General features: G+C 47.8%; 1 protein-coding gene across 3 annotated transcripts in view; it reads right to left on the bottom strand.

Annotated features, from left to right (window-relative positions):
* The window catches only part of TXLNG (taxilin gamma), an 83,264-nt gene that overhangs the window by 7,667 nt on the left and 53,874 nt on the right, over nucleotides 1–21,723 (bottom strand). For all 3 annotated transcript variants that reach the window (XM_077296291.1, XM_077296290.1, XM_077296289.1), the window contains exons 3-7: nucleotides 18,720–18,811; nucleotides 15,852–16,022; nucleotides 15,523–15,717; nucleotides 8,416–8,535; nucleotides 599–673 (exon numbers count right to left, since the gene is read on the bottom strand). In XM_077296291.1, coding sequence (XP_077152406.1) covers nucleotides 599–673; nucleotides 8,416–8,535; nucleotides 15,523–15,717; nucleotides 15,852–16,022; nucleotides 18,720–18,811 — 653 coding nt within the window. The remainder of the gene's footprint in view (nucleotides 1–598; nucleotides 674–8,415; nucleotides 8,536–15,522; nucleotides 15,718–15,851; nucleotides 16,023–18,719; nucleotides 18,812–21,723) is intronic.

Below are 21,723 nucleotides of genomic sequence, written 5' to 3'. Positions count from 1 at the left end.
GTCACCAGGTTTTTACTATGTAATTCGAGAGGTGCACGATGTAGGGGATGAGATCCTGATTTCAGCGTTATGTCACTTATTGGGCTGCCTAGTTTAGTTTTGATAAAATCACTGTTTTAATCAGCAGCAGGTTATCACTAGAGGACTAGTAAACCTGCTGCCATGTAGTCAAGCCATGGCCATTAGCTCTGTATGGCCCTGACCCCACCACCGATTGGCTGCTTCCTGTGTATATTGTAAATAGACAGAAAGCAGCCAAACAGTGGTGGGGTGGAGTTATACAGTGCTCAATATTCAGAGAACTGCTAGATCTGCCGCAGATAAAACAATGACCCTCAAAATGATAGCCCAGTAACTGACACATTGCTGGGATCGGGGTCTATGCAACTACATTAGTTGGGGTAGCAAAAACCTGGTGACAGATTCCCTTTACTCATTCTCGTGAATCAGCCACTGTCAAATCTACACCAGCTATGAGCTAAAGTAGATTTCTATAATGTCTCTTTTTGGCAAGAATTCTAATGAATCTGTCAGGCCATGCTTGTCTACATCTCCTCCTGCTAGCCTCCAAGAGGCAAAATAATGATCTTTTACGCACCTGCTGCTTTAGCTGAGTTTCTTGTTGTTTCAGCTCCTCAAATTTTTGTTTGGTTTCCGTGGCCTCATTTAACAACTAAAAAGGAATAGAAGTCATTTATTGGTGCAACGTGCCAGGAATCAGACTCTATTCAATGCTTGGCTTTCCCACATATATTAAGTTGCTGCTCATAAAGAAAAACACTATATCCTATTCCAGAAAAAAGAACGTAATGGTGAATAGGTCCGATTACGTCGGAAACATCTTGTATTTTAGAGAAACATAGAAGTCAGATTTAGACCATAGAGGAGCCCAGCATAGGTTACACACCAACAATCCTTTTCACAGTAAATTTCAGATACATAGAAATAGAAAACTGCCAATAAAAAGGAATATGGCATTCATGTATGACTATGTTAGGAACTTCCTAGGTGGTAAAGCAACTAGAATCTTTTAGGGGCCAAAACCCCACGTACAAACATAACTGGTGGCAGTTCGACTTCGCTACAGTGGCTTGCGAAAGTATTTGCTTTTTGGCTGTTGATTTTTTACATTACAACCCGTGTTTAAATATTTTTTGTAATACGATTCGTGTGTGGAGGATTAGCACTAAATAGTCAAAGTTGGTGAAGTAATAAAAATATAGACATAAATTAACTTTATAGGATCAAATAACTAAAAATTGGCATGTGCATAAATGTCTGCTGCTAGGAATTACCTTCATAAGTCACATGCTTAGTGAAAGGAAGTCCACCTGTGTTGCAAGCTAAGTGTTACATAGGCTCTCAGTATATACACACCTTTTCTGAAAGGCCACAGAGGCTGCAACACCATTAAGCAAAAGGCACCACTAACCAAACAACACCATGGACACCAAGGAGATCTTCAAACAAGTCAGAGACAAGTTGTTGAGAAGTACAAGTCAGGCTTGGGTTATAAAAAAAAAAAAAAAAAAAATCCCAATCTTTGATGATCTTCTGGGGTACCATAAAATCCATTATCATCAAATGGAAAGAACATGGACCACAAAAAATCTGCCAAGAAAGGGATGCCCACCAAAACTCTCATACTAGGCAAGGAGGACATTAATCAGAGGCAGCACAGAAACCGGAGTATATTTCCATATGACCACAATTAGCCATGCACTCCACAGAGGTGGTCTTTATGGAAAAGTGGGAAGAAAAAAATAGGGATTTTTGTGTTACTCACCGTAAAATCCTTTTCTCCGAGACGCTCATTGGGGGACACAGGACTGTGGGGTGTATGCTTCTGCCGCCAGGAGGCTGACACTAAGTAAACTTGAAAAAAAAGTTAGCTCCTCCTCCGTCGTATACACCCCGACACTGGCTACCGGAGAATCCAGTTTGGTGCAAAAGCAGTAAGAGAACAAAATACAAGAATTAATATAAGAGCATAAATACAGAAAACTTATGTCTAGAAAAGATCCTACTGACTAATGAAATCGAATATAGCCGAAACAGCCATAGGCTACCAGGGAGGGAGCCGTGTCCCCCAATGAGCGTCTCGGAGAAAAGGATTTTACGGTGAGTAACACAAAAATCCCTATTTCTCCTTCGCCTCATTGGGGGACACAGGACTGTGGGATGTCCTAAAGCAGTCCCTGGGTGGGAAATTAACTCACCAGTAATAATCATCCAGATAACGGTTGCCTGTAAATGCGCTACTGCCGCGTGAAGAATCCTTCTACCCAGACTTGCATCTGCAGAGATCTGGGAGTGGACATTATAATGTTTGACAAACGTATGCAGACTAGACCAGGTCGCCGCCTTGCAAACCTGCTCTGGTGGTAGATCGGCCCCTGAGATAGAAGATCCGGCCGGTCGGGGAGCCGCCATGGAACCCCGGCGAGAAGCTGTACTAGGTCTGCATACCAGGTCCGTCGCGGCCAATCCGGGGCGATCAGAATAGCAGGTACTCTCTCTGTTTTGATGATCTTGATTACTCTCGGGAGCAGTGCCAGAGGAGGGAACAGATAAGGATGAAATTGGTTCCAAGACAGTACTAGCGCATCCACTGCGATTGCCTGTGGGTCTCGGTACCGAGAGACAAATCTGGGTACCTTGGCATTCTCCTTGGACGCCATTAGATCCACGTCCGGAGTCCCCCAAAGATGACATACCTGTCGAAAAACCTCGGGATGGAGAGACCATTCCCCGGACGCTAGACCCTGACGGCTTAGGAAATCTGCCACCAAGTTTACTTCGCCCGGAATGTGGACTCCTGATATCACTGAGTGATTTCTCTCCGCCAAGAGCAGTATTTGTTTTACTTCCTGCATGTCTGCCTTGCTGCGGGTGCCCCCCTGGTGATTTATGTAGGCCACTGCTGTGGCGTTGTCCGATTGAATTCGGACAGGGCGACCCGCCAGAAGATGGTGGAAATGTTGCAAGGCTAGCCGAACTGCTCAAATCTCTAAGAGATTGATGGGGAGATGTGATTCCCGAGGAGACCAGCGCCCTTGAGCTGTGTGGTGAAAAAATACCGCTCCCCAACCCAGAAGACTGGCATCTGTTGTAACCACTAGCCAATTGGTTGGGGGAAAGGGCTTCCCCCTGAGTAGGGATGAGCTGTTTAACCACCAAGAGAGGGCCTGCCTGACCCGGAGGGACAACCGAAATCTGCGGTTGAGGGAGAGTGGATTTCTGTTCCACACTGCTAGGATTGCCTGTTGGAGAGGCCGAAGATGTAGCTGTGCAAATGGAACTGCCTCTATAGTTGCAACCATCTTTCCTAATACCCTCATGCAGGACCAGATGGTATGAGAGTACGGTTGCTGAAGATTCCTCACCTCCCGCCGAAGGGCTAGGACCTTGTCTTGGGGAAGGATTGATAGGGCTTGAGAGGTGTCGAAGATCATGCCTAGAAATGAGATCCTCCGAGATGGTTGTAGGGATGACTTCCTTAAATTTACTAGCCACCCTAGACGAGAAAGGGTGTCCAGAGTGATGCCGACATTTTCCCTGCAAGAATGAAAAGTCGGTCCCTTGATCAGCAGATCGTCTAGGTATGGCAAGACAACTATGCCCCGGGAGTGCAGAATGGCCACCACAGTTGACATAACTTTTGTGAACACCCTGGGAGCGGAGGCCAGCCCGAAGGGTAAAGCCGTGAACTGGAAGTGTAGATTGTTTAAGGCAAACCGGAGAAATCTTTGATGAGGCGGAAAAATGGGAATATGTAGGTAGGCATCCTGAATGTCTATTGAGGCCAAGAACTCTCCCTTTTCCAGTGAGGCGATGACTGACCGGAGTGATTCCATCCGAAAGTGACGAACGCGGACAAACCTGTTTAAGAGTTTTAGATCTAGGATAGGCCTTACTGTACCCGTCCTTTATGGATACTACAAAAAGATTGGAATAAAACCCTTGAAACCTTTCCTCCCTTGGAACAGGAGAAATGACTCCGCTGAGACGAAGGGACTCTATGGAATTGTATAGGTCTTGTCGAAGGGACACGGACCTGGGAAGACGGGATGGGAAGAACCGGGGTGGAGGCAGCCGTACCAGCTCTATTTTGTAACCTGACGATACGAGCTCTCCCACCCACTGGTCGTGGATTACCTGAAGCCAGACTTGGCGAAACAAAAGTAGACACCCGCCTACTCTGTTGGAGGCACTCCGAGGAGGCCTCCAGTCACTTAGCCGAAAACCTTTGAGTCCTAGATCCTCTGGATCTAGTTGACTGGGAACGCATTCTTCCCCCCTGGTTGGCCGTATAAGAGATCCGAACGTCTCGGTCCTGATTGGGTCGACCCTGCGCAGCAGAGCCCGATGCTGGGGCCCATCTAGCATTGCGAAAGGTTCTAAAACGGGCCTGAAAATGGCGACGAAAAGGCTGTCTAATCCTCTGCTGAGGAAGAAACTTACTCTTCCCTCCTGTGGAGTCAGAAATAAGCTGATCCAGCTTCTCTCCGAACAAACTACCTCCCTGATACGGTAGGGATGTAAGCGATTTTTTAGAGGTAGAGTCAGCCCGCCATGATCTTAACCAGAGAGCCCTTCTGATAGCAATAGAGTTAGCCGCAGCCGAAGAGGCACAATCTGCAGCATCAAGGGATGCGTTAATCAGATAGCCACCAGCAAGTGCTATCTTAGAAGACATTTCTGCCAATTCTGCTGACAGATCACCTTCCTGGAGAGCCCTTGTTAAAGGCTCTGACCAAGATACCATAGCCTTGGCAACCCAAGTTGCCGCAAAAGAAGGAAAAAGAGCCGAACTTGAGGCCTCAAAAACGGAACGAGCCAAGCTCTCTATAAGACGATCCGTAGGGTCCTTAATTGATGAACCATTAGGGAGAGATAGCAACGTGCTAGAGGCTAAACGGGACACCGGAGGGTCCACAGAAGGATTTTCTGCCCATTCACTACAAAATTCAGTAGCAAAGGGATACCTAGCCTTCAGAGCCTTTTGCCCCGAAAAACGCTTGTCCGGGTGCTCGCGGTTACGCCGGATCAGGTCTTCGAACTCAGGGTGAGAGGAAAACACCCTATGGGCCCGTTTGGCCCGCTTAAATGAGACCTTATGATCTGAGGATAAGGCGAGCTCGTCCTCTATCCCCAGAGACTGATTGACAGCCTCAATAAGGCTATCTACCGACTCCTGAAACCCAGGATTCTCAAAATTAAGGGACCCTTCTGACTCGTAGTCAGTCTCAACTTCCCCGCTTTCTGCAGAAGGAGAACGTGATACGGACCTCCAGGATGCAGAAGCACATGAGGGTCTGGGCGACGCTGTGCGAATCCGTTTTCCACGCATCAGTCTAGTACGAGCGCGGCCCCTGCAGGCCAAAGGCTCCTGAGACCCCGAGGCCCTCTCCAAGACCGAAGGACTGCTGACCCTGACCGCCGGGGTCTGAAGGGATTTGATTGCTTCAGTAAGAGACGCCATGGATTGCGACAAGGACGTAACCCATTCCGGCGGAACTGCCCCAGTCTCTGCTGGAGCAGGAGTCAGAGAGATTGCTGGGGAGCTGGCAGGGGGGCGGGGGCTCCTGGGCGCGTTCAGAGTTGCAGACCTCGCAGAGGCGATTACTCTGGGCTTGCGGAAATGGGGCATGACAAGCTACACAACCGGTAAAAAGGACCGTGTGAGTTTTAACCCCTCTAGACATAGTGATCCGTAAATGCTATACCCAGGGCCAGGAGACTGGGGAAAAAATAAAAAAATAAATAAATAATGCTTCTGTCAGCAGGAGGGAGAAGCACCTACCCCAGTCCTGTGTCCCCAAGATTACAGCGATGGATCCTGAACGCATGATGCGGAGCCAAATGAGCTACCTTTTATCCCCAGGCAGCCTCAGGGGGAGGGACCGCCATGAAGCGATGCAGCCTGCAGTAGGCCCGAAGCCGGGGCCTCAATTTTTCCCCTCTCATCTCGATCCTGAGAGAGGAAAGGCGGAACCGGAAGGGACGCACTGGAGGGGGCGGGGCCTCACAGCGCGGTCTGCTGGGCGGAAGTTCGGGCTCAGGACTATCCGGGAAGTTGCCCCATGCCTGCAGGAGGCCAGGCAGAGCCTGAAGCCTCTAGAAGATAGCGGCGCCGGCCGCACAATACCGCCGCAGCGCCGGCCGCCGAGACAGAAACGGCGCTGGCGGCACCACACCAGGAGCCCCCCTTGCCCCTCCAGTGTATCCAGCGAGGGGGAAGCAAATGACGGTGCAGGAGCCCTATCTCCATTATCTGTCCAGGATAAGGAGAGGGACCGTCCACCACCCCAGCTATCACCGCAGCAGAGCAGGGGTGTAGGAATCAGGGGGGAACACACGGACATCTAAGGGCACCTGTACAGCCTTGGGTCTAAATCCCTCAGGGTGGTCAGGGCCAAGTCCGGTGAGGGATCCCACGTCGCGGGGAAGGATACGTGGAGGAACTCAAACGTGCTTGCCCGTTGTTGGTTTGGGGAGATCGGACCCTCAAAAGGGTCCATCGCCCCCTCAATCCATAGATGTAGAGATGAAAAAATAGAGTCCAAAGGATCCAGGACCCAGAGGTGTGCCTCCTTCAGACACTAAGCATAAACTGGATTCTCCGGTAGCCAGTGTCAGGGTGTATACGACGGAGGAGCTAACTTTTTTTCAAGTTTACTTAGTGTCAGCCTCCTGGCGGCAGAAGCATACACCCCACAGTCCTGTGTCCCCCAATGAGGCGAAGGAGAAAATGATTTACTTGCACACAAAAATTGTACAGCTCGTTTTGAGTTTGTCAAAAGACATGTGGGAGACTCCCCAGATGCATGGAGGAAGGTGCTGTGGTCAGATGAGACCAAAGTTGAACTTTTTGGACACCAAGGTACGCGCTATGTCAGGCACCAAACCAATACAGCTCATCACCCCCAACAAAACCATCCCCATAGTGAAACATGGTGGTGACAGCATCATGCTGTGGGGAGGTTTTTTGGCAGCAGGAAAAATGGTCCAAGTCAAGGGAAAAATGGATGGTGCGAAATAAAGGGGATATTCTGGAGCAAAACCATTTTCAGTCTGTCCGTGATTTGAGACTGGGACTGAGGTTCACCTTCCAACAAGACAATGACCCAAAGCATACTGCTAAAGCAACACTCGAGTGCGTTTGAGGGGAAATGTGTAAATGTTTTGGAGTGGCCTAGTGAAAGCCCCGACCTTAATCCAATTGAGAATCTGTGGTCAGACTTGAAGATTGATGTTCACCAGAGGAAATCATCCAACTTGAAGGAGCTGAAGCAGTTTTGCCAATGGGCAAAAATTCCAGTGGCAAGATGTGGAAAGCTCAGAGATACTTATCCAAAGCGACTTGCAGCTGTAATTGCTGCAAAAGGAGGCTCTACAAAGTACTGACTTTAGCAGGGTGAATAGTTATGCACACCAAATTTTCAGTTATTTTGTCCTATTTGTTTCACAAAAAAGAAAAAGAAAACCATTCACAATTGTAGGCATGTTCTTTACATGAACTGATGCAAACTCTAAAAAAAACAAAACAAAAAAAAACAAGAGGGTGAATACTCTTGCAAGCCACTGAATATGAGGCCCTGATCTCAGCAAGTACTCTAGTTCTCTGCTGTAAACCCTGCTCATTGCCTCCACATTGCCTGTGATTGACATCTCTACTTTGCTGCAAAGTCACTGTTTCCATTCAGACGCATGCACGTATTCTCACTGCAGGGCAACATTGTCACTGACGTACATGCATGGAGGGAACGCACAGTAGACAATAACGGCAGAGGAATCAAAGTCAAGGGGACTTAATCTCGTAGCTGTGAGCAATGGAGAGAGTCCCAAGTCAAACTGCAGTAAGAAAGGGTTGTTTGCAGAATGACTTCCTTTCAAGGGTTTGTCCAGGTTTCGCACAAAAGTCTGCAATCATTCTATGTGGCTGCAGTGCGAATATTGAAAGTTGTCAGGATTCTCCGGTGCCGGGCTGTCATGTCATTTTAGGTATGAGATATGTATACTCTCGGCCACATTCCAACTAGACGTTTGTGGCCTCACTCAATAGACGTTAATTCAGTGAGACAGCACACATCTAGTTGGAATGTGGTCTGAAGTATGTACATCGCATACATGTAGTCACATCACCGCTCACTCCCGGTGATGGAGAATCCTGAAAGGGCACAATGTGCATGCTGTGGGAATTCATAAGCCTGGACAACCCCTTTAATAAGGTTGACATGGATAACTGTATCTAAACATTATCCCCAAATGGCCTCAGCATCCCACCGACAAAATCTCAGCCCAGAGCTCAGATCAGATCATAGAAAGTATATCGCTATGCTAATTTATAGGAGTAAACAATGGAAGACGTACAAGATCCATGTACAGAAACTGCTTAGTCTTTGCACTTACAAATTCTCTTTCTCGCTGGTGACGTTCCTCTGCTTCCTTCATTAGCTGAGTTATCCGCTGAAGTTTTGCATCGATTAGTTGCTGTCGTAGCTCCTTATGCTTGAAAACTTTGTCAATGTGCTAGAATAAATAAAACCACAAAGTTTTATTTATAATCTTCCATGTTTTAAACAAAAAGGAGATTTTTGTGTACTCACCGTAAAATCCTTTTCTCCGAGCCAATCATTGGCGGACACAGGACCACAGGTGTTATGATGCTGCCACTAGGAGGACACTAAGTAAACACAGAAAGAATAGCTCCTCCCCTACAGTATACAACCTCCTGCTGGCTCTCAGTGAACCAGTTTGATAACAAAGCAGTAGGAGCTTAATATTTAACAAAGGATGAACTATGTCAAAACCAAGTTAACTAAAAAAAACAAACAAAGCCAATAGGCTAACAGGGTGGGTGCTGTGTTCCCCAATGATTGGCTCGGAGAAAAGGATTTTACGGTGAGTACACAAAAATCTCCTTTTCTCCTACGCCTCATTGGGGGACACAGGACCATGGGACGTCCTAAAGCAGTCCCTGGGTGGGAAACAATTAACTGCAATTGCGGCTTGTACCCACAAGTTACAGATGCGGCCCAGCCGCCTGCAAAACTCGTCTGCTGATGGTCGCATCTGCCGAGGCCTGAGAGTGAATATGGTAATGTTTTGTAAAGGTATGCAGGCTGGACCAAGTCGCAGCCTTACAAACTTGTGCTGCTGAAGCTTGGTGCCGGATGGCCCAAGACGCACCCACTGACCTCTGACTCGGTAGGACTCTTGAATAGCCGAATGGATCCATTTGGCTATTGTCACCTTGGAAGCGGGAAACCCTTTCCTCGGTCCTTCCGGGGGCATGAATAGGGCATCTGACCTGCGGAAAGACGCTGTCCGCGAGATGTATCTTCTAAGAGCTCTCACTAAATCCAGTGTGTGAAGGGCCTTCTCGATGCGATGGACTGGTGCCGGACAGAGTGACGGTAAGACAATCTCCTCATTGAGATGAAAAGAGGATACAACTTTCGGTAGAAAAGTCCTCAAAACCACCTTATCCTGATGAAAATTCAGGAACGGAACTTGAGAGGACAGAGCCGCCAGCTCAGAGACTCGTCTAATAGAGGTGACCGCAACTAGAAAAGCAACTTTCCATGAAAGAAGAGACAGGGAAACCTTCTGTAGAGGTTCGAAAGGAGCCTGTTGCAAAACTCCGAGGACCAGATTAAGATCCCATGGTTCCAACGGCATCCTATAGGGGGGCGCCCGATGGGAGACTCCCTGAATAAACGTCTTGACCTGTAATCTGTTGGCAATCCTGCGTTGGAAGAGAACAGACAGGGCCGAGATCTGCCCCTTGAGAGAACTAAGGGCGAGACCCAAGTCCAAACCCGTTTGTAAGAACTCGAGAATGGAAGGGATGGAAAAATGTAGAGGAGAACGTCCTCGGTCGGTACACCATGAAAAGAAAGTCTTCCAAGTGCGATGATAGATACGCTTAGACGTAGGCTTTCCAGCGCTGATCATGGTAGCTATGACTTCTGGAGAGAAACCTGCCTGGGTTAGGACCCAGGACTCAACGGCCATGCCGTCAAACACAGGGCCTCAGTTCTGGTGGTAAAAGGGGCCTTGAGACAGCAGATCTGTGCGATTCGGTAATCGCCAGGGAACGTCGGCAACTAGTTGAACTAGTTCCGCGTACCACGCCCGGCGCGGCCAATCTGGCGCAATCAGGATTACCGGTACCCTCTCCGCTCTGATTTTCTTGATGACTCTCGGCAGGAGAGGAAGCGGGGGAAATATGTACGGAAGCCGAAAATGATGCCACGGGAGTACAAGAGCATCTGCCCCGATGGCGGCCGGATCGTGGGACCGAGCCATGAAGTCGGGAACCTTGGAATTCAGCCGTGAGGCCATCAGATCCACATCCGGGGTTCCCCAACGACAGCAGATCTGGTGGAAGATCTCCGGATGGAGAGACCACTCCCCGGAGTCAAGGCATTGCCGACTGAGGAAGTCTGCCTCCCAATTGTCCACTCCCGGGATGTGAACCACAGAGATCATTGAGAGGTTTTCCTCGGCCCATCGGAGGATGTGGCCTACCTCTGTCATAGCCGCCCTGCTGCGGGTTCCCCCTTGGCGGTTGATGTATGCCACCGCAGTGGCGTTGTCGGACTGAATCCTGATTGGGCGACCTGCTAGGAAGGGATGGAACTGGCGAAGTGCCAGCCTGATCGCCCGGGTTTCCAAGATGTTGATTGGAAGGCGTGATTCCTGGGGGGACCAGCGGCCCTGAGCAGTGTGATGAAGGAACACCGCTCCCCAGCCTAGAAGACTGGCGTCTGTCGTCACAACCAGCCAGTGTACTGGAAGAAAAGACTTTCCTTGATTCAAGGAGGATTTCAATGTCCACCACCTGAGAAACTGTCTGACTCGCTGGAGAAGCAGGAACCAACGGTCTAGGGAGAACGGGTTCCTGTCCCAAACAGCCAGGAGGGCATGCTGTAGGGGACGGAGGTGTAGTTGGGCAAATGGAACCACCTCCATAGCTGCTACCATCCTGCCGAGGACTCTCATACTGAAGCGCAGAGAGTGAGAGCGAGGCTGAGAGAGCTTCTGAGCTTCTCGCTGTAAGACAGATCTTTTCCGGGGGAAGAACCAACCCCCGGGACAAGTCGAATATCATTCCTAGGAAGGAAATTCGCTGAGCCGGTACTGGGGAAGATTTTTTGAAGTTTATCTTCCAACCCAGGCGAGAAAGGGTATCTATTGTGATGGCCACGGCTTCCTTGCAGGAGCGGAAAGAGGGGCCTTTGATGAGGATATCGTCTAAATACGGGAGCGCCACCACTCCTCGGGTGTGGAGTATGGCCACGGCAGCCGCCATGATCTTGGTGAATACCCTGGGAGCGGTGGCGAGGCCGAAGGGCAGAGCAACGAATTGGAAGTGATCTTCCTGAACTGCGAAGCGAAGAAACCTTTGGTGAAAAGGCAAAACAGGAATGTGGAGGTATGAGTCCTGGATGTCTATAGACTCCAGGAACTCGCCTTTTTCCATGGAGGCAATGACAGAACGAAGCGATTCCATCCGGAACCGTCGCACCCTGATGAACTTGTTCAGCAGTTTTAGGTCCAATATGGGCCGTACTGTACCGTCCTTCTTTGGAACAATGAAGAGGTTTGAATAAAAACCTTGAAACCTTTCGTTTTGAGGGACCGGAATAATAACTCCGTCTTTTCTCAGAGAGCTTATAGCTTTGAAAAACTCTTATGCTTTTGCCCTGGGAGGTGAGATAAGAGATCTATCTTGTATCCGGAGGACACTAGACCATGGACCCACTCGTCGTGAACGACTGAGAGCCACGCGGCACTGAAGGAAAGCAGGCGGCCGCCTACTTTGAAGGTGTCCCCCGGATACCGCAGTGAGTCATTGTGTGGAAGGTCTGCCCGTTCTGGCGCCTCTGGATCCTGGCTGCCTTGGCCTGCCTCTCCATGAAGGGGGAAGGCTTAAAAGAGGCCTGAGAACCTCTTTCTCCATGTTGTGCCCGGCCGGAACCGGGAGATGTGGAAGTAGAGGACCAGTTTGAGTTGTAACGAAAAAATTGGGACCAAGCCTGTGGTTGCGGGTTCCGAAATGGCCGAGAGGGTCTCTGTTGTGGAAGAAATTTACTCTTCCCTCCTTTTCGCCAAAAAGGCGACTGCTCTGATATAGGAGAGAAAAATGACTTTTTAGTAGTAGAATCCGCACGCCAGTCCCTGAGCCATAAGGATCTCCGGATGGTGATGGCATTGGCTGCTGCTTGAGAAGCGCAGTCAGCGGCATCCAGGGACGAGGTCACTACAAAATCTCCAGCTCTGGCTATCTGAGTAGCGAGGTCTGCTATCTCGGGGGGAGGATTGGTATCCAGTACTGCTGAAGACAAGACCTCAGCCCAGTGGGACATAGCCTTAGCCATCCACGTAGCGGCAAAAGATGGAAAGAGTGAGGTCGCTGAGGCCTCAAAAGCTGAACGCGCCATATTGTCGATCTGACGATCGGTTGGATTTTTAATAAAGGCGCCTTCCGAGGAGGATAAAACAGATTTCGTAGCCAGGCGCAATACCGGAGGATCTACTGGGGGAGATTGTGACCAATCTTTTCTTAGATCCTGGGCAAAGGGATATTTGGATTCCATGGGCTTCTGCCCTGTGAATCGTTTATCTGGACGGATCCAGTGAGATTCAACAATTTGCTTAAACTCGGGATGAGTGGCGAACACTCTGTGAGCTTGTTTGGTCCTCTTAAAGGACACAGCATGATCCATTTTAGTTAAGGGTTCCTCCTCAAGTCTCAAAGCCTTATTCACTGACTCAGAGTCGAGAGTCTCCTGATCGTGATGAAATTCCTAATCTAGGGACGTGTCAGAATCGTCCTCTGAAACAGGTTCTCTACTAGCCCCAATGGAAGGGGAGTGAGAAATGGAGCTCTCAGAACCCGAAAAAAGGTGATGGTCTGGGGATATGGCATGAGTCCTTTTCCTGGAAGAGTGAGAACTCCTTGGCAAGGTACGACCCCTGGTGTACGAGGGGTTCTGACCATCGTAAGCATCGTCCGTATTAGTGCCCTGGTTAGAGGAAGGGTCTCGGAACGAGTCTAACGCTTTTGCCAGGGATGCCATAGACTGGGAAAGGGAGGTAGCCTCACTCAGGGGGACTAGGCTCACTGGGTTCAGTATCAGCAACAGGTGGTTCCTGAGCCGTCACCGGTTCACAAGCTGTGCATAATGCAGTATTGTGACCCCGGGGTAATGATACCTTACAAGAGGTACACGCAGCGAAAAATACAGTGTGGGTTTTCCCAGACTTTTTGTGAGGCTTTGGTTGAGACATAGTAAAGCGTGGAGGAAAGCGCTTACTAGCAGGGAAAGGGTTAAGCTATGCTTCTGCAGCTTACTCAGGTCCTGTGTCTTGAGTCCCCAGGGCAGGTCCGCCGAGTAGGCAGAGAAAAACGCTAGTCCTGAGGGCTGTGATAGGAAACGCTGGAGCAGTGCTGCAGCATCAGAGCTGTGGGTGTCCCAAGATGGCCGCCGAGACCAGGAAGTGGGATCTCATCACAGGGAACGAGAAGCGCCAGGGAAAGTGGGCAGGGCTAACTCCCGGTGGGCGTGGCCAAAACTCCGGTCTGTATTGAGGGAACATTTTTTTTTTATTTTTTATTTTAAACTTTTCTGCGGTTGCGGCCTGCAGCGCCGCGAACGCTATTAGCGCCAACATTAGCTGCACTCCTTCGTGGGGTTGCCACACTACGGACCACCCACGGACACAGGCTTAAGGTGCGGACCTCCCATACCCCGGGGACCAGGACCCCCCAGCGCCTCGGCCCCCGCAGTGTACTCACGGTAGATGAGGTGGGCCGGTGCTCAATCCACCGTCGCCATAGTCAGGGAGGGGGTGGAGAGCTTCTGCCGCCATGCGTCATCCGTTATATCAGTGGTGATGCAGAGGGGGGCTGCACGGATGCCATACATATTATGTCCGGCTATGCACCTGGCTCCAGGAGAGGTAGATGGAGGGCTACTCCATGTGGTCGCCTGCTATGGAGGGGGGAGATCGGAACGCGAAGGAACCGTCGCCCGTAATATGAGCTCAGGGCTGGCATCCAACGTTGCAGGAAAGGATACGGGAGGGACGCTCCACGTACTTGCCTGTTGATGGTTCGGGGGAGATCAGAACCTAGAAAGGATCTGTCGCCCCCATTCGCTCCGTTAAGGAAAAATAGAATAAAAAGTAAAAAGCTAAAATAAAAACGGTGGGGTCTGAAAGCCCAAGTGCCTCCTACAGACACTAAGCAAGAACTGGTTCACTGAGAGCCAGAAGGAGGGTGTATACTGCAGGGGAGGAGCTATTCTTCTGTGTTTACTTAGTGTCCTCCTAGTGGCAGCAGCATAACACCCATGGTCCTGTGTCCCCCAATGAGGCGTAGGAGAAAATAAATAAATAAATAAATGTACCAACACTTACATTATGGGAAAATGCAGTAATTTTGCCAGGAAGATACGGCTGTGTAGAGTTTCAGTTAATAAATGCATACATGAAAGGTAAACTAACATCAGTCTCATAGCTAATTCCCGGGAAGCTCACATGTGCTTATCAGAATATTATTTCATAGAAATGGTAGAAAAAGCAGCACGAGGATGAGCGACTTGTCTACAATAAGTGCAGGAGAAAACAGAAATGGGGGGAGGTAGTGACTACACATAAATGTTAGCCAAGCATATCACTTCCAGTTGCCATCCCTCCTCCCAGGAAAAAAAGAAAAAGATTGGACATATTCAATTTCAATATGCACAAATCATTTGTTCCCAAGGGGAATAAGAAGAGAGGAGATGGCTGTAGGCCAAATCCTATGAATGGCTGGCTTCAGGAAGAGATGAAGAACATGATTTGTAGAACCCTGCCACAAAGGCTTTAACAGGATGGAAGGCCCACAAATCGCCTCCTTCCTGCCCCTTAGTTAGATGGCCTGGTGAGACATCATCATTACGGCGTGACATACACACCAGGCCGACTAATGAAAAGGAGTGCCAGGAATTCTGGCAGGTAAGAGGTGGTTCACAGGATTCCTGTCCAGGGCCCACAGAATACTAAAGTGGCCTGTGGACCAGGGCCCAGAAAATTCATTTGCTCATCTCTAGTTTCAAACGATCTAGAAGATCCTGGCATGCCTAGGGAGATCGTCACACAGAGGTCTGCCTTCAGGGAAAGCAAAAATCCAATGTATGTCAGATCTTTGGTTTCTCCCCAAATAGAGAAGCAACAAATGTATCCCCTCACAAACAGTGGAGCAGCTAGATGTACATTAACTGGTATAAGTACGGTAGATATTATACGGTATAGTACACAGATTTGTTGCAGAAACTTCTATGACTGTCTCATTCACCTGAATGCAAAATATTTTTGTTGCCAAAATAGAACAGATTTGTTGTCGCAGAAGTTTCTCCAACAAATCTAGTGCCGACAAATATACCGTAACCTTCACGTTATGGACGAAAACTTTGCCTGCATCTACAGGAATATTATTATCTCTTTGCTGCTAAATAAAAGTACCTCTTCACGCAGCGCATACTGTTCAATAAGTTTCTTTAGCTTATCTCCCAGTTCTACATTCTCCTGGCGGAGTTTCGCATTGTAGACATCATGTTGCTCCATCTGTGCTTGGATTTCATTCAGGGTCATCTGGAAATGTGCCGTGGCCTCTTTGCGCTCTTCCTCATATTCACGTGCTTGATGCAGATTGTCTTCCTGTGTTCCAAAGAGTTTACATTCATGGACACAAATGAAACATTTAGGACATCAGTATGAGAGCTGCAGCTTATATTCTGAAGATGGACACTAAGCAAGAAAAACAACCTCTTTGCACTTAGCCTGACGCTGACCTTTAATGTCTTGTTGTGCCTCTGGAGCTCTCGGCACAGGGACTCCAGCTTGCTCCGTGCTAGAATGGCTTTGCTGTGCTCGCTCTGAAGGTGAACCTTTTCTTTTATCACTTGTGACTGCTTCTTCTGCAAAACTTTCATCTGTTTTTGAAAATTCCGGCTTTCTTCCAGCTAAAATCAGATATGAAAAAGGTTCCAGGCTTGTTACACAGTACACACAGATTGTATCACTTGAAATGCTACGGAATAAGAACATCTGGAGAGTGAAAACTAAATCAAATGCAAACAGGCTCTGTCACAGTTTGGCATTGTCAGTGTGCAGAGGCCTGTGTACTTGGCAATACAAATCATGAAGTGCTTCCCAGAAAGAGGGCAGTCTTAAAGGGAATCTGTCACCATGTTTTTGCTACTCTGAGAGCAGCATTATGTAGGGACAGAGACCCGGATTCCAGCGATGTGTCACTTATGTTACTGGGTTTTGATTTTCATTAAACACTGCTTTCTCTGCTGCAGATCCAGCAGTTCTCTGAATGCTGAGCTCTGCATAAAACCCTGCCCACACCACTGATTGACTGCTTCTGTCCATATACAGTGTATAACCACTGCCTTCCACTGACTGACTGCTTTCTGCAAGTACTTTGAGCAGGCTCATTACAGCAGAGGCAGAACTACAATGACTGATAACACCTCTATGCACAGCTGAAAACACAGGATCCACCAATCGCAATGGGCGAGGTCACAACTGACCCTAGTACCTCTCCCTTCACAATGACCTTAGCACCCACTCATTACAAAAGATAGCCACAATGGTCAAATCCTGACTGTATCTTTATGTGTTGCTTCCTTAAAACAAGAGGAAGTTAGAAAAATACCCAATGTGAAAATTGCCTTAAAAAGGGGTTTCCATTACTTGGACAGCGCCCCCTATGTTTCCCCCTAGTAAAATAATGCTTATATGCACCTTCGATGCTGTTCCAGCAGAGTCGGCCCTGGCTGTTCCGGGCCTCACGAGACATTGTGTCACGTGATCCCTGCTGGCTATCAGCACTGAATTCCCTCTCCCTTGCTTCAGACAAATCAAAAGATATGGAGAATGTGACAGCTGCCGCAGCTTTCACTTCCCCCAGATTTCAATTTTGTCCGTAGGAGAGGAGAGCGAAGCCAACGCTGAGTGGACGTAGGAATCACGTAAAATAATATCATGCTAGCCCCAAGAGAGCCAGTGGTAAAACCGGTGGAATGGCGTTGGCACTGCAGGGCAGTACAAATATTTTTTATTGGGGAAACAGTGATTAAGATGAAGAGGAAGTAAGGCCCAGATTCACCAAAGGAGTTTACGTCAGAAATCTGGCTTAAAACACTTAAGAAATGTTGCACTTTTTGCTCAACGAGAGGTTGCGCACAAGTTTTGCAATTTTTCCCATTTTCACGCCAGTTTCAGTTAGCTCAGCCAACATGGGTGGAGTTGGAGTGGGACAGGCCATGGCACGGCTCGCTCATCTAATCGATGGTGGGTTGTACCCCAATTATCACCCCAGTCCCTGACTAGAGTAAGAGATGGGGGTGAGGTGCACACCATATCTAGGATGCACCTGATGAGGTGTGCCTTAATTAAGAAGCCTCTTAATTAATCAGGCGCCTCTGACTACAACATGTCCCCCTCAACAGAACTGGTGTAAACAATGGTACTCTTCATGAATAAGTCCCAGTGGCCAATGTGAAAATTGTCCTATTTTTTATTTTTAAAACAGATTGTGATACAGGGAAAAGAGCCAAAATTAAAAAAAGTTACACAAGACACAAACAGGATTTAAACAATAGATCACGCTCTGATTATAGCTTCCTTTTAAAAAGGAGGCGTCTCAAGTTCTTAAATTGTTAAAGGGAACTTTACTGATCCTTACGGTTCGGACTACGGGCAGCATGAATCAAGAGTCCAGCTCTATCAAAGACACCGACGCAGCTACCACCACTGCAATACACTGAGTGGGGGTTGTAAGCACACCCTGGCACTGACAGCCAGCTGAGCAATAACTCAGTGCAAAGCTTGCTGTCAGTCAAAGTGCCAGGGTGCGCTAATAGTCACTGCTCACAGTATAATGAACAGTGAAGGCAGTTGTGCAAAAACGCATGTAGGTCTGAAAGTCGTCAGATCTCGGGATGAAATACGTTTTGTTTCTCCTGGTACCGCAGTTTAAAGGTATGTGCACACGTAGAATGGTCCACTGCGGATTTTTCCGAAACGGATTTCATAAATCCGCAGGGCAAAAACACTGCGTTTTTCCTGTGGATTTACCACGGTTTTTGTGCGGATTCAACTGCAGTTTTACACCTGCGGTTTTCTATTATGGAGCAGGTGTAAAACCGCTGCGGATTCCGCACAAAGAATTGACATGCTGCGGCATGTAAACCGCTGAGTTTCCGCGCGTTTTTTTTCCGCAGCATGTGCACTGCGGATTGCGTTTCCCATAGGTTTACATTGTACTGTAAACGCATGGGAAACTGCTGCGGACCCGCAGCTGCGGTAATGCTGCGGATCCGCAGCAAAATCAGCAGCGTGTCAACATAGCCTAAGTGTGGTGTCTGGGTATCTTCGTAACGCTATTAACCTGCAGATTATGTCTGCAGGTTAATAGCGTTATCCATGGTGACAGGTTCCCTTTAAAATTACAAACAATTAATACTGTTGGGCCATACAATACTGCCCATGCATTGTGTCTATGTATATTTGGATGATGTCATGTTTTCTTTGGGCACGTTAAACTGGTTACACATGTTCTAAAGCTCAATTAATCTGGAAACCACTAATTTTATAAATGCAATGTGAAACAAAACTAGATAACCCCTTCGATACGGTGTCATACATACAAGATCAGCATATTTCTTGCAGAGAGCAGCCAGTTTTTCTTCTGGAGTTCTTAGCGTGTTCAGAGCCTGCATCAAAAGTAGCACTTCTTTACCTGAAGTCCAAGTAAATAACAATCAGTCAGAGGAATGCATGAGTTGAACATTACATTTTGTATTGTAGTATTTGCTTACAGCAATTTCTGCAAGGTTTCTGCATCTCTTGGCAGGAAAAAACGCACGTTTTTGCAGTGTTTTTTTGTATGCGTTATTGCATGCGTTTTTTTACAGCAATGAAAGCTTTTTTGAGCTAAATATATATTTTTTTAAAGTTTTGTGATGCAATTTCTTTGTTCAACACCACCTTTTTCATGCTGAAGTATTAGCATCAGGGTAATGGGATTAGGGCTTGGTGTCAGCAGCTGTCATTGACACCTTGCTCTAGGCTTAAGGTACCGTCACACTAAACGATATCGCTAGCGATCCGTGACGTTGCAGCGTCCTGGATAGCGATATCGTTGTGTTTGACACGCAGCAGCGATCAGGATCCTGCTGTGATATCGCTGGTCGTTGATTAAAGTTCAGAACTTTATTTGGTCGTCAGATCGCCGTGTATCGTTGTGTTTGACAGCAAAAGCAACGATACCAGCGATGTTTTACAATGGTAACCAGGGTTAATATCGGGTTACTAAGCGCAGGGCCGCGTTTAGTAACCCGATGTTTACCCTGGCTACCAGTGTAAAATGTAAAAAAACAAACAGTACATACTCACCTTTGCGTCCCTCGCCGTCCGCTTCCTGCACTGTGTCAGCGCCGGCTGGCCGTAAAGTGAAAGCACAGCACAGCGGTGATGTCACCGCTCTGCTGTTAGGGCCGGCGCTCAGTCAGTGCAGGAAGCGGACGCCGGGGGACGCGAAGGTGAGTATGTACTGTTTGTTTTTTTACATTTTACACTGGTAACCAGGGTAAACATCGGGTTACTAAGCACGGCCCTGCGCTTAGCAACCCGGTGTTTACCCTGGTTACCCAGGGACCTCGGCAGCGTTGGTCGATGGAGAGCTGTCTGTGTGACAGCTCTCCAGCGACCAAACAGCGACGCTGCAGCGATCGGCATCGTTGTCTGTATCGCTGCAGCGTCGCTTAGTGTGACGGTACCTTTAGTAATGAAAAGGTGTCAGCTCGACACCCTCATTACTAAGCCGATATGTAAAACACACACACACACACACACACACACACATTGTCACCAGCCTATATAGGAGTGTTAACAGAACAGAAGTACACAGGCTATAATCAGACAACTGTTCGTTTAAAAAAATAAAACACAAAAATTGCATGGGCTCCCACATACTTTTAATAACCAGCAAAGGGAAAGCTGACAGCTGAGGGCTATTAATATTCTGGGAAGGAGCCAATAGCCATAAAGGTTTCCAGGCTATTAATATCAGCTCACAGCTGTTTTCTTAAGATTTTACTGGTTCGCTTACAGGGGGACCCCAGAAAATTTTTTACATAGGGTCCCCCTATAAAATTTAACCAGGAAAGGCTAGGCAGACAGCTGCAGGCTGATATTAATTAGCCTATGAAGGGGCTATGGATATTGGCCCCCTCCCAGGCTAAAAACATCATCTGTCAGCCACTCCAGAAAAGGCGCATCGATAAGATGTGGCGATTCTGGCACTTAGCCTTGCTCTTACCACTTGCCCTGTAGTGGTGGCAAGTGGGGTTCATATTTGCGGGGTTGATGTCACCTTTGTATTGTCAGGTGACATCATGCACACAGGTTAGAAATGGAGAAGTGTCTATAAGACACCTCTCCATTACTAACCCCATAGTGATATTGTATAAAAACACAGACACACAGAATAAACTCCTAAATTTTAAATAACAGACTGCTTTAATAATTTTAATTAAACCATCCTAACTGAACGCCTAATCCACAAAAGCCACCGTCTCCTTCAACAAAAATAAAATAAACCACAATATTCCTCACCTGTCCGCTGAGAAGATAATCCATAATGTCCCATGACAATTCTGATCATTTTTAGAGCAGTCAGATCACTGATGTGACTGCTCTCAAAGACAGCCGGCGATAAACTGACAGGAGGTAATTGCTCCCGCAGTGTATCACTAAGCCGTCGTGAGAGAGTTCACAGGAGTTCATCAGCTGATCAGCTCCGGTGATCTCCCTTACAGCACCACTGCTGTTTGGGAAAGTTCTCAAGCAGAGGTGCCGTAAGTGGGAGCATCGGAGCTGATGATCTCCGGTGAACTCTCACGGCAGCTCAGTGATACACTGCGGGAGCGATTACCTCCGGTCAGTGTATTGCCTGCGGCCAGGTAGAGCGGTCACATCTCCCGATGTGACTGTTCTACATGCGAGATCGCCGTGGGATACTCTGGATTACCTGGACTACGGCAGACAGGTGAGTACATGTTGGTTTATTATTTTACATTATTTCTAGGAGATGAGGGCATCAGGGATTTGGTGTTAGTGAGTATAATGGGTTTTTTTTTCAAGTTTTATTTGAATATGTATGTAATTTAAATTAACTGTGAGCACAGCTTGTGGCAGATGAGACTACGTCTCCCATCAGCGGCACATGCTGACACTGTTATCAGTGACAGCAGTAGTCTCATCAGCCCACGCCTGCGAGTTACAGATGCGGGGTCACGCTGACACCTGACAGTGATTTCTGCTATTCATAGCAGTAACGAAGTACACTCCATCCTCTGTGGCTAACAAAGTTCAGGTATATAATATACAGTGGGGCAAAAAAGTATTTAGTCAGTCAGCAATAGTGCAAGTTCCACCACTTAAAAAGATGAGAGGCGTCTGTAATTTACATCATAGGTAGACCTCAACTATGGGAGACAAACTGAGAAAAAAAAAATCCAGAAAATCACATTGTCTGTTTTTTTATCATTTTATTTGCATATTATGGTGGAAAATAAGTATTTGGTCAGAAACAAAATTTCATCTCAATACTTTGTAATACATCCTTTGTTGGCAATGACAGAGGTCAAA

This window comes from Ranitomeya variabilis, chromosome 3 (assembly GCF_051348905.1).
Source record: "Ranitomeya variabilis isolate aRanVar5 chromosome 3, aRanVar5.hap1, whole genome shotgun sequence".
NCBI classification, from domain to species: Eukaryota; Metazoa; Chordata; class Amphibia; order Anura; family Dendrobatidae; genus Ranitomeya; species Ranitomeya variabilis.
Note: the sequence above shows the minus strand (reverse complement) of the source record. Positions and strands in the feature narration are given on the sequence as shown.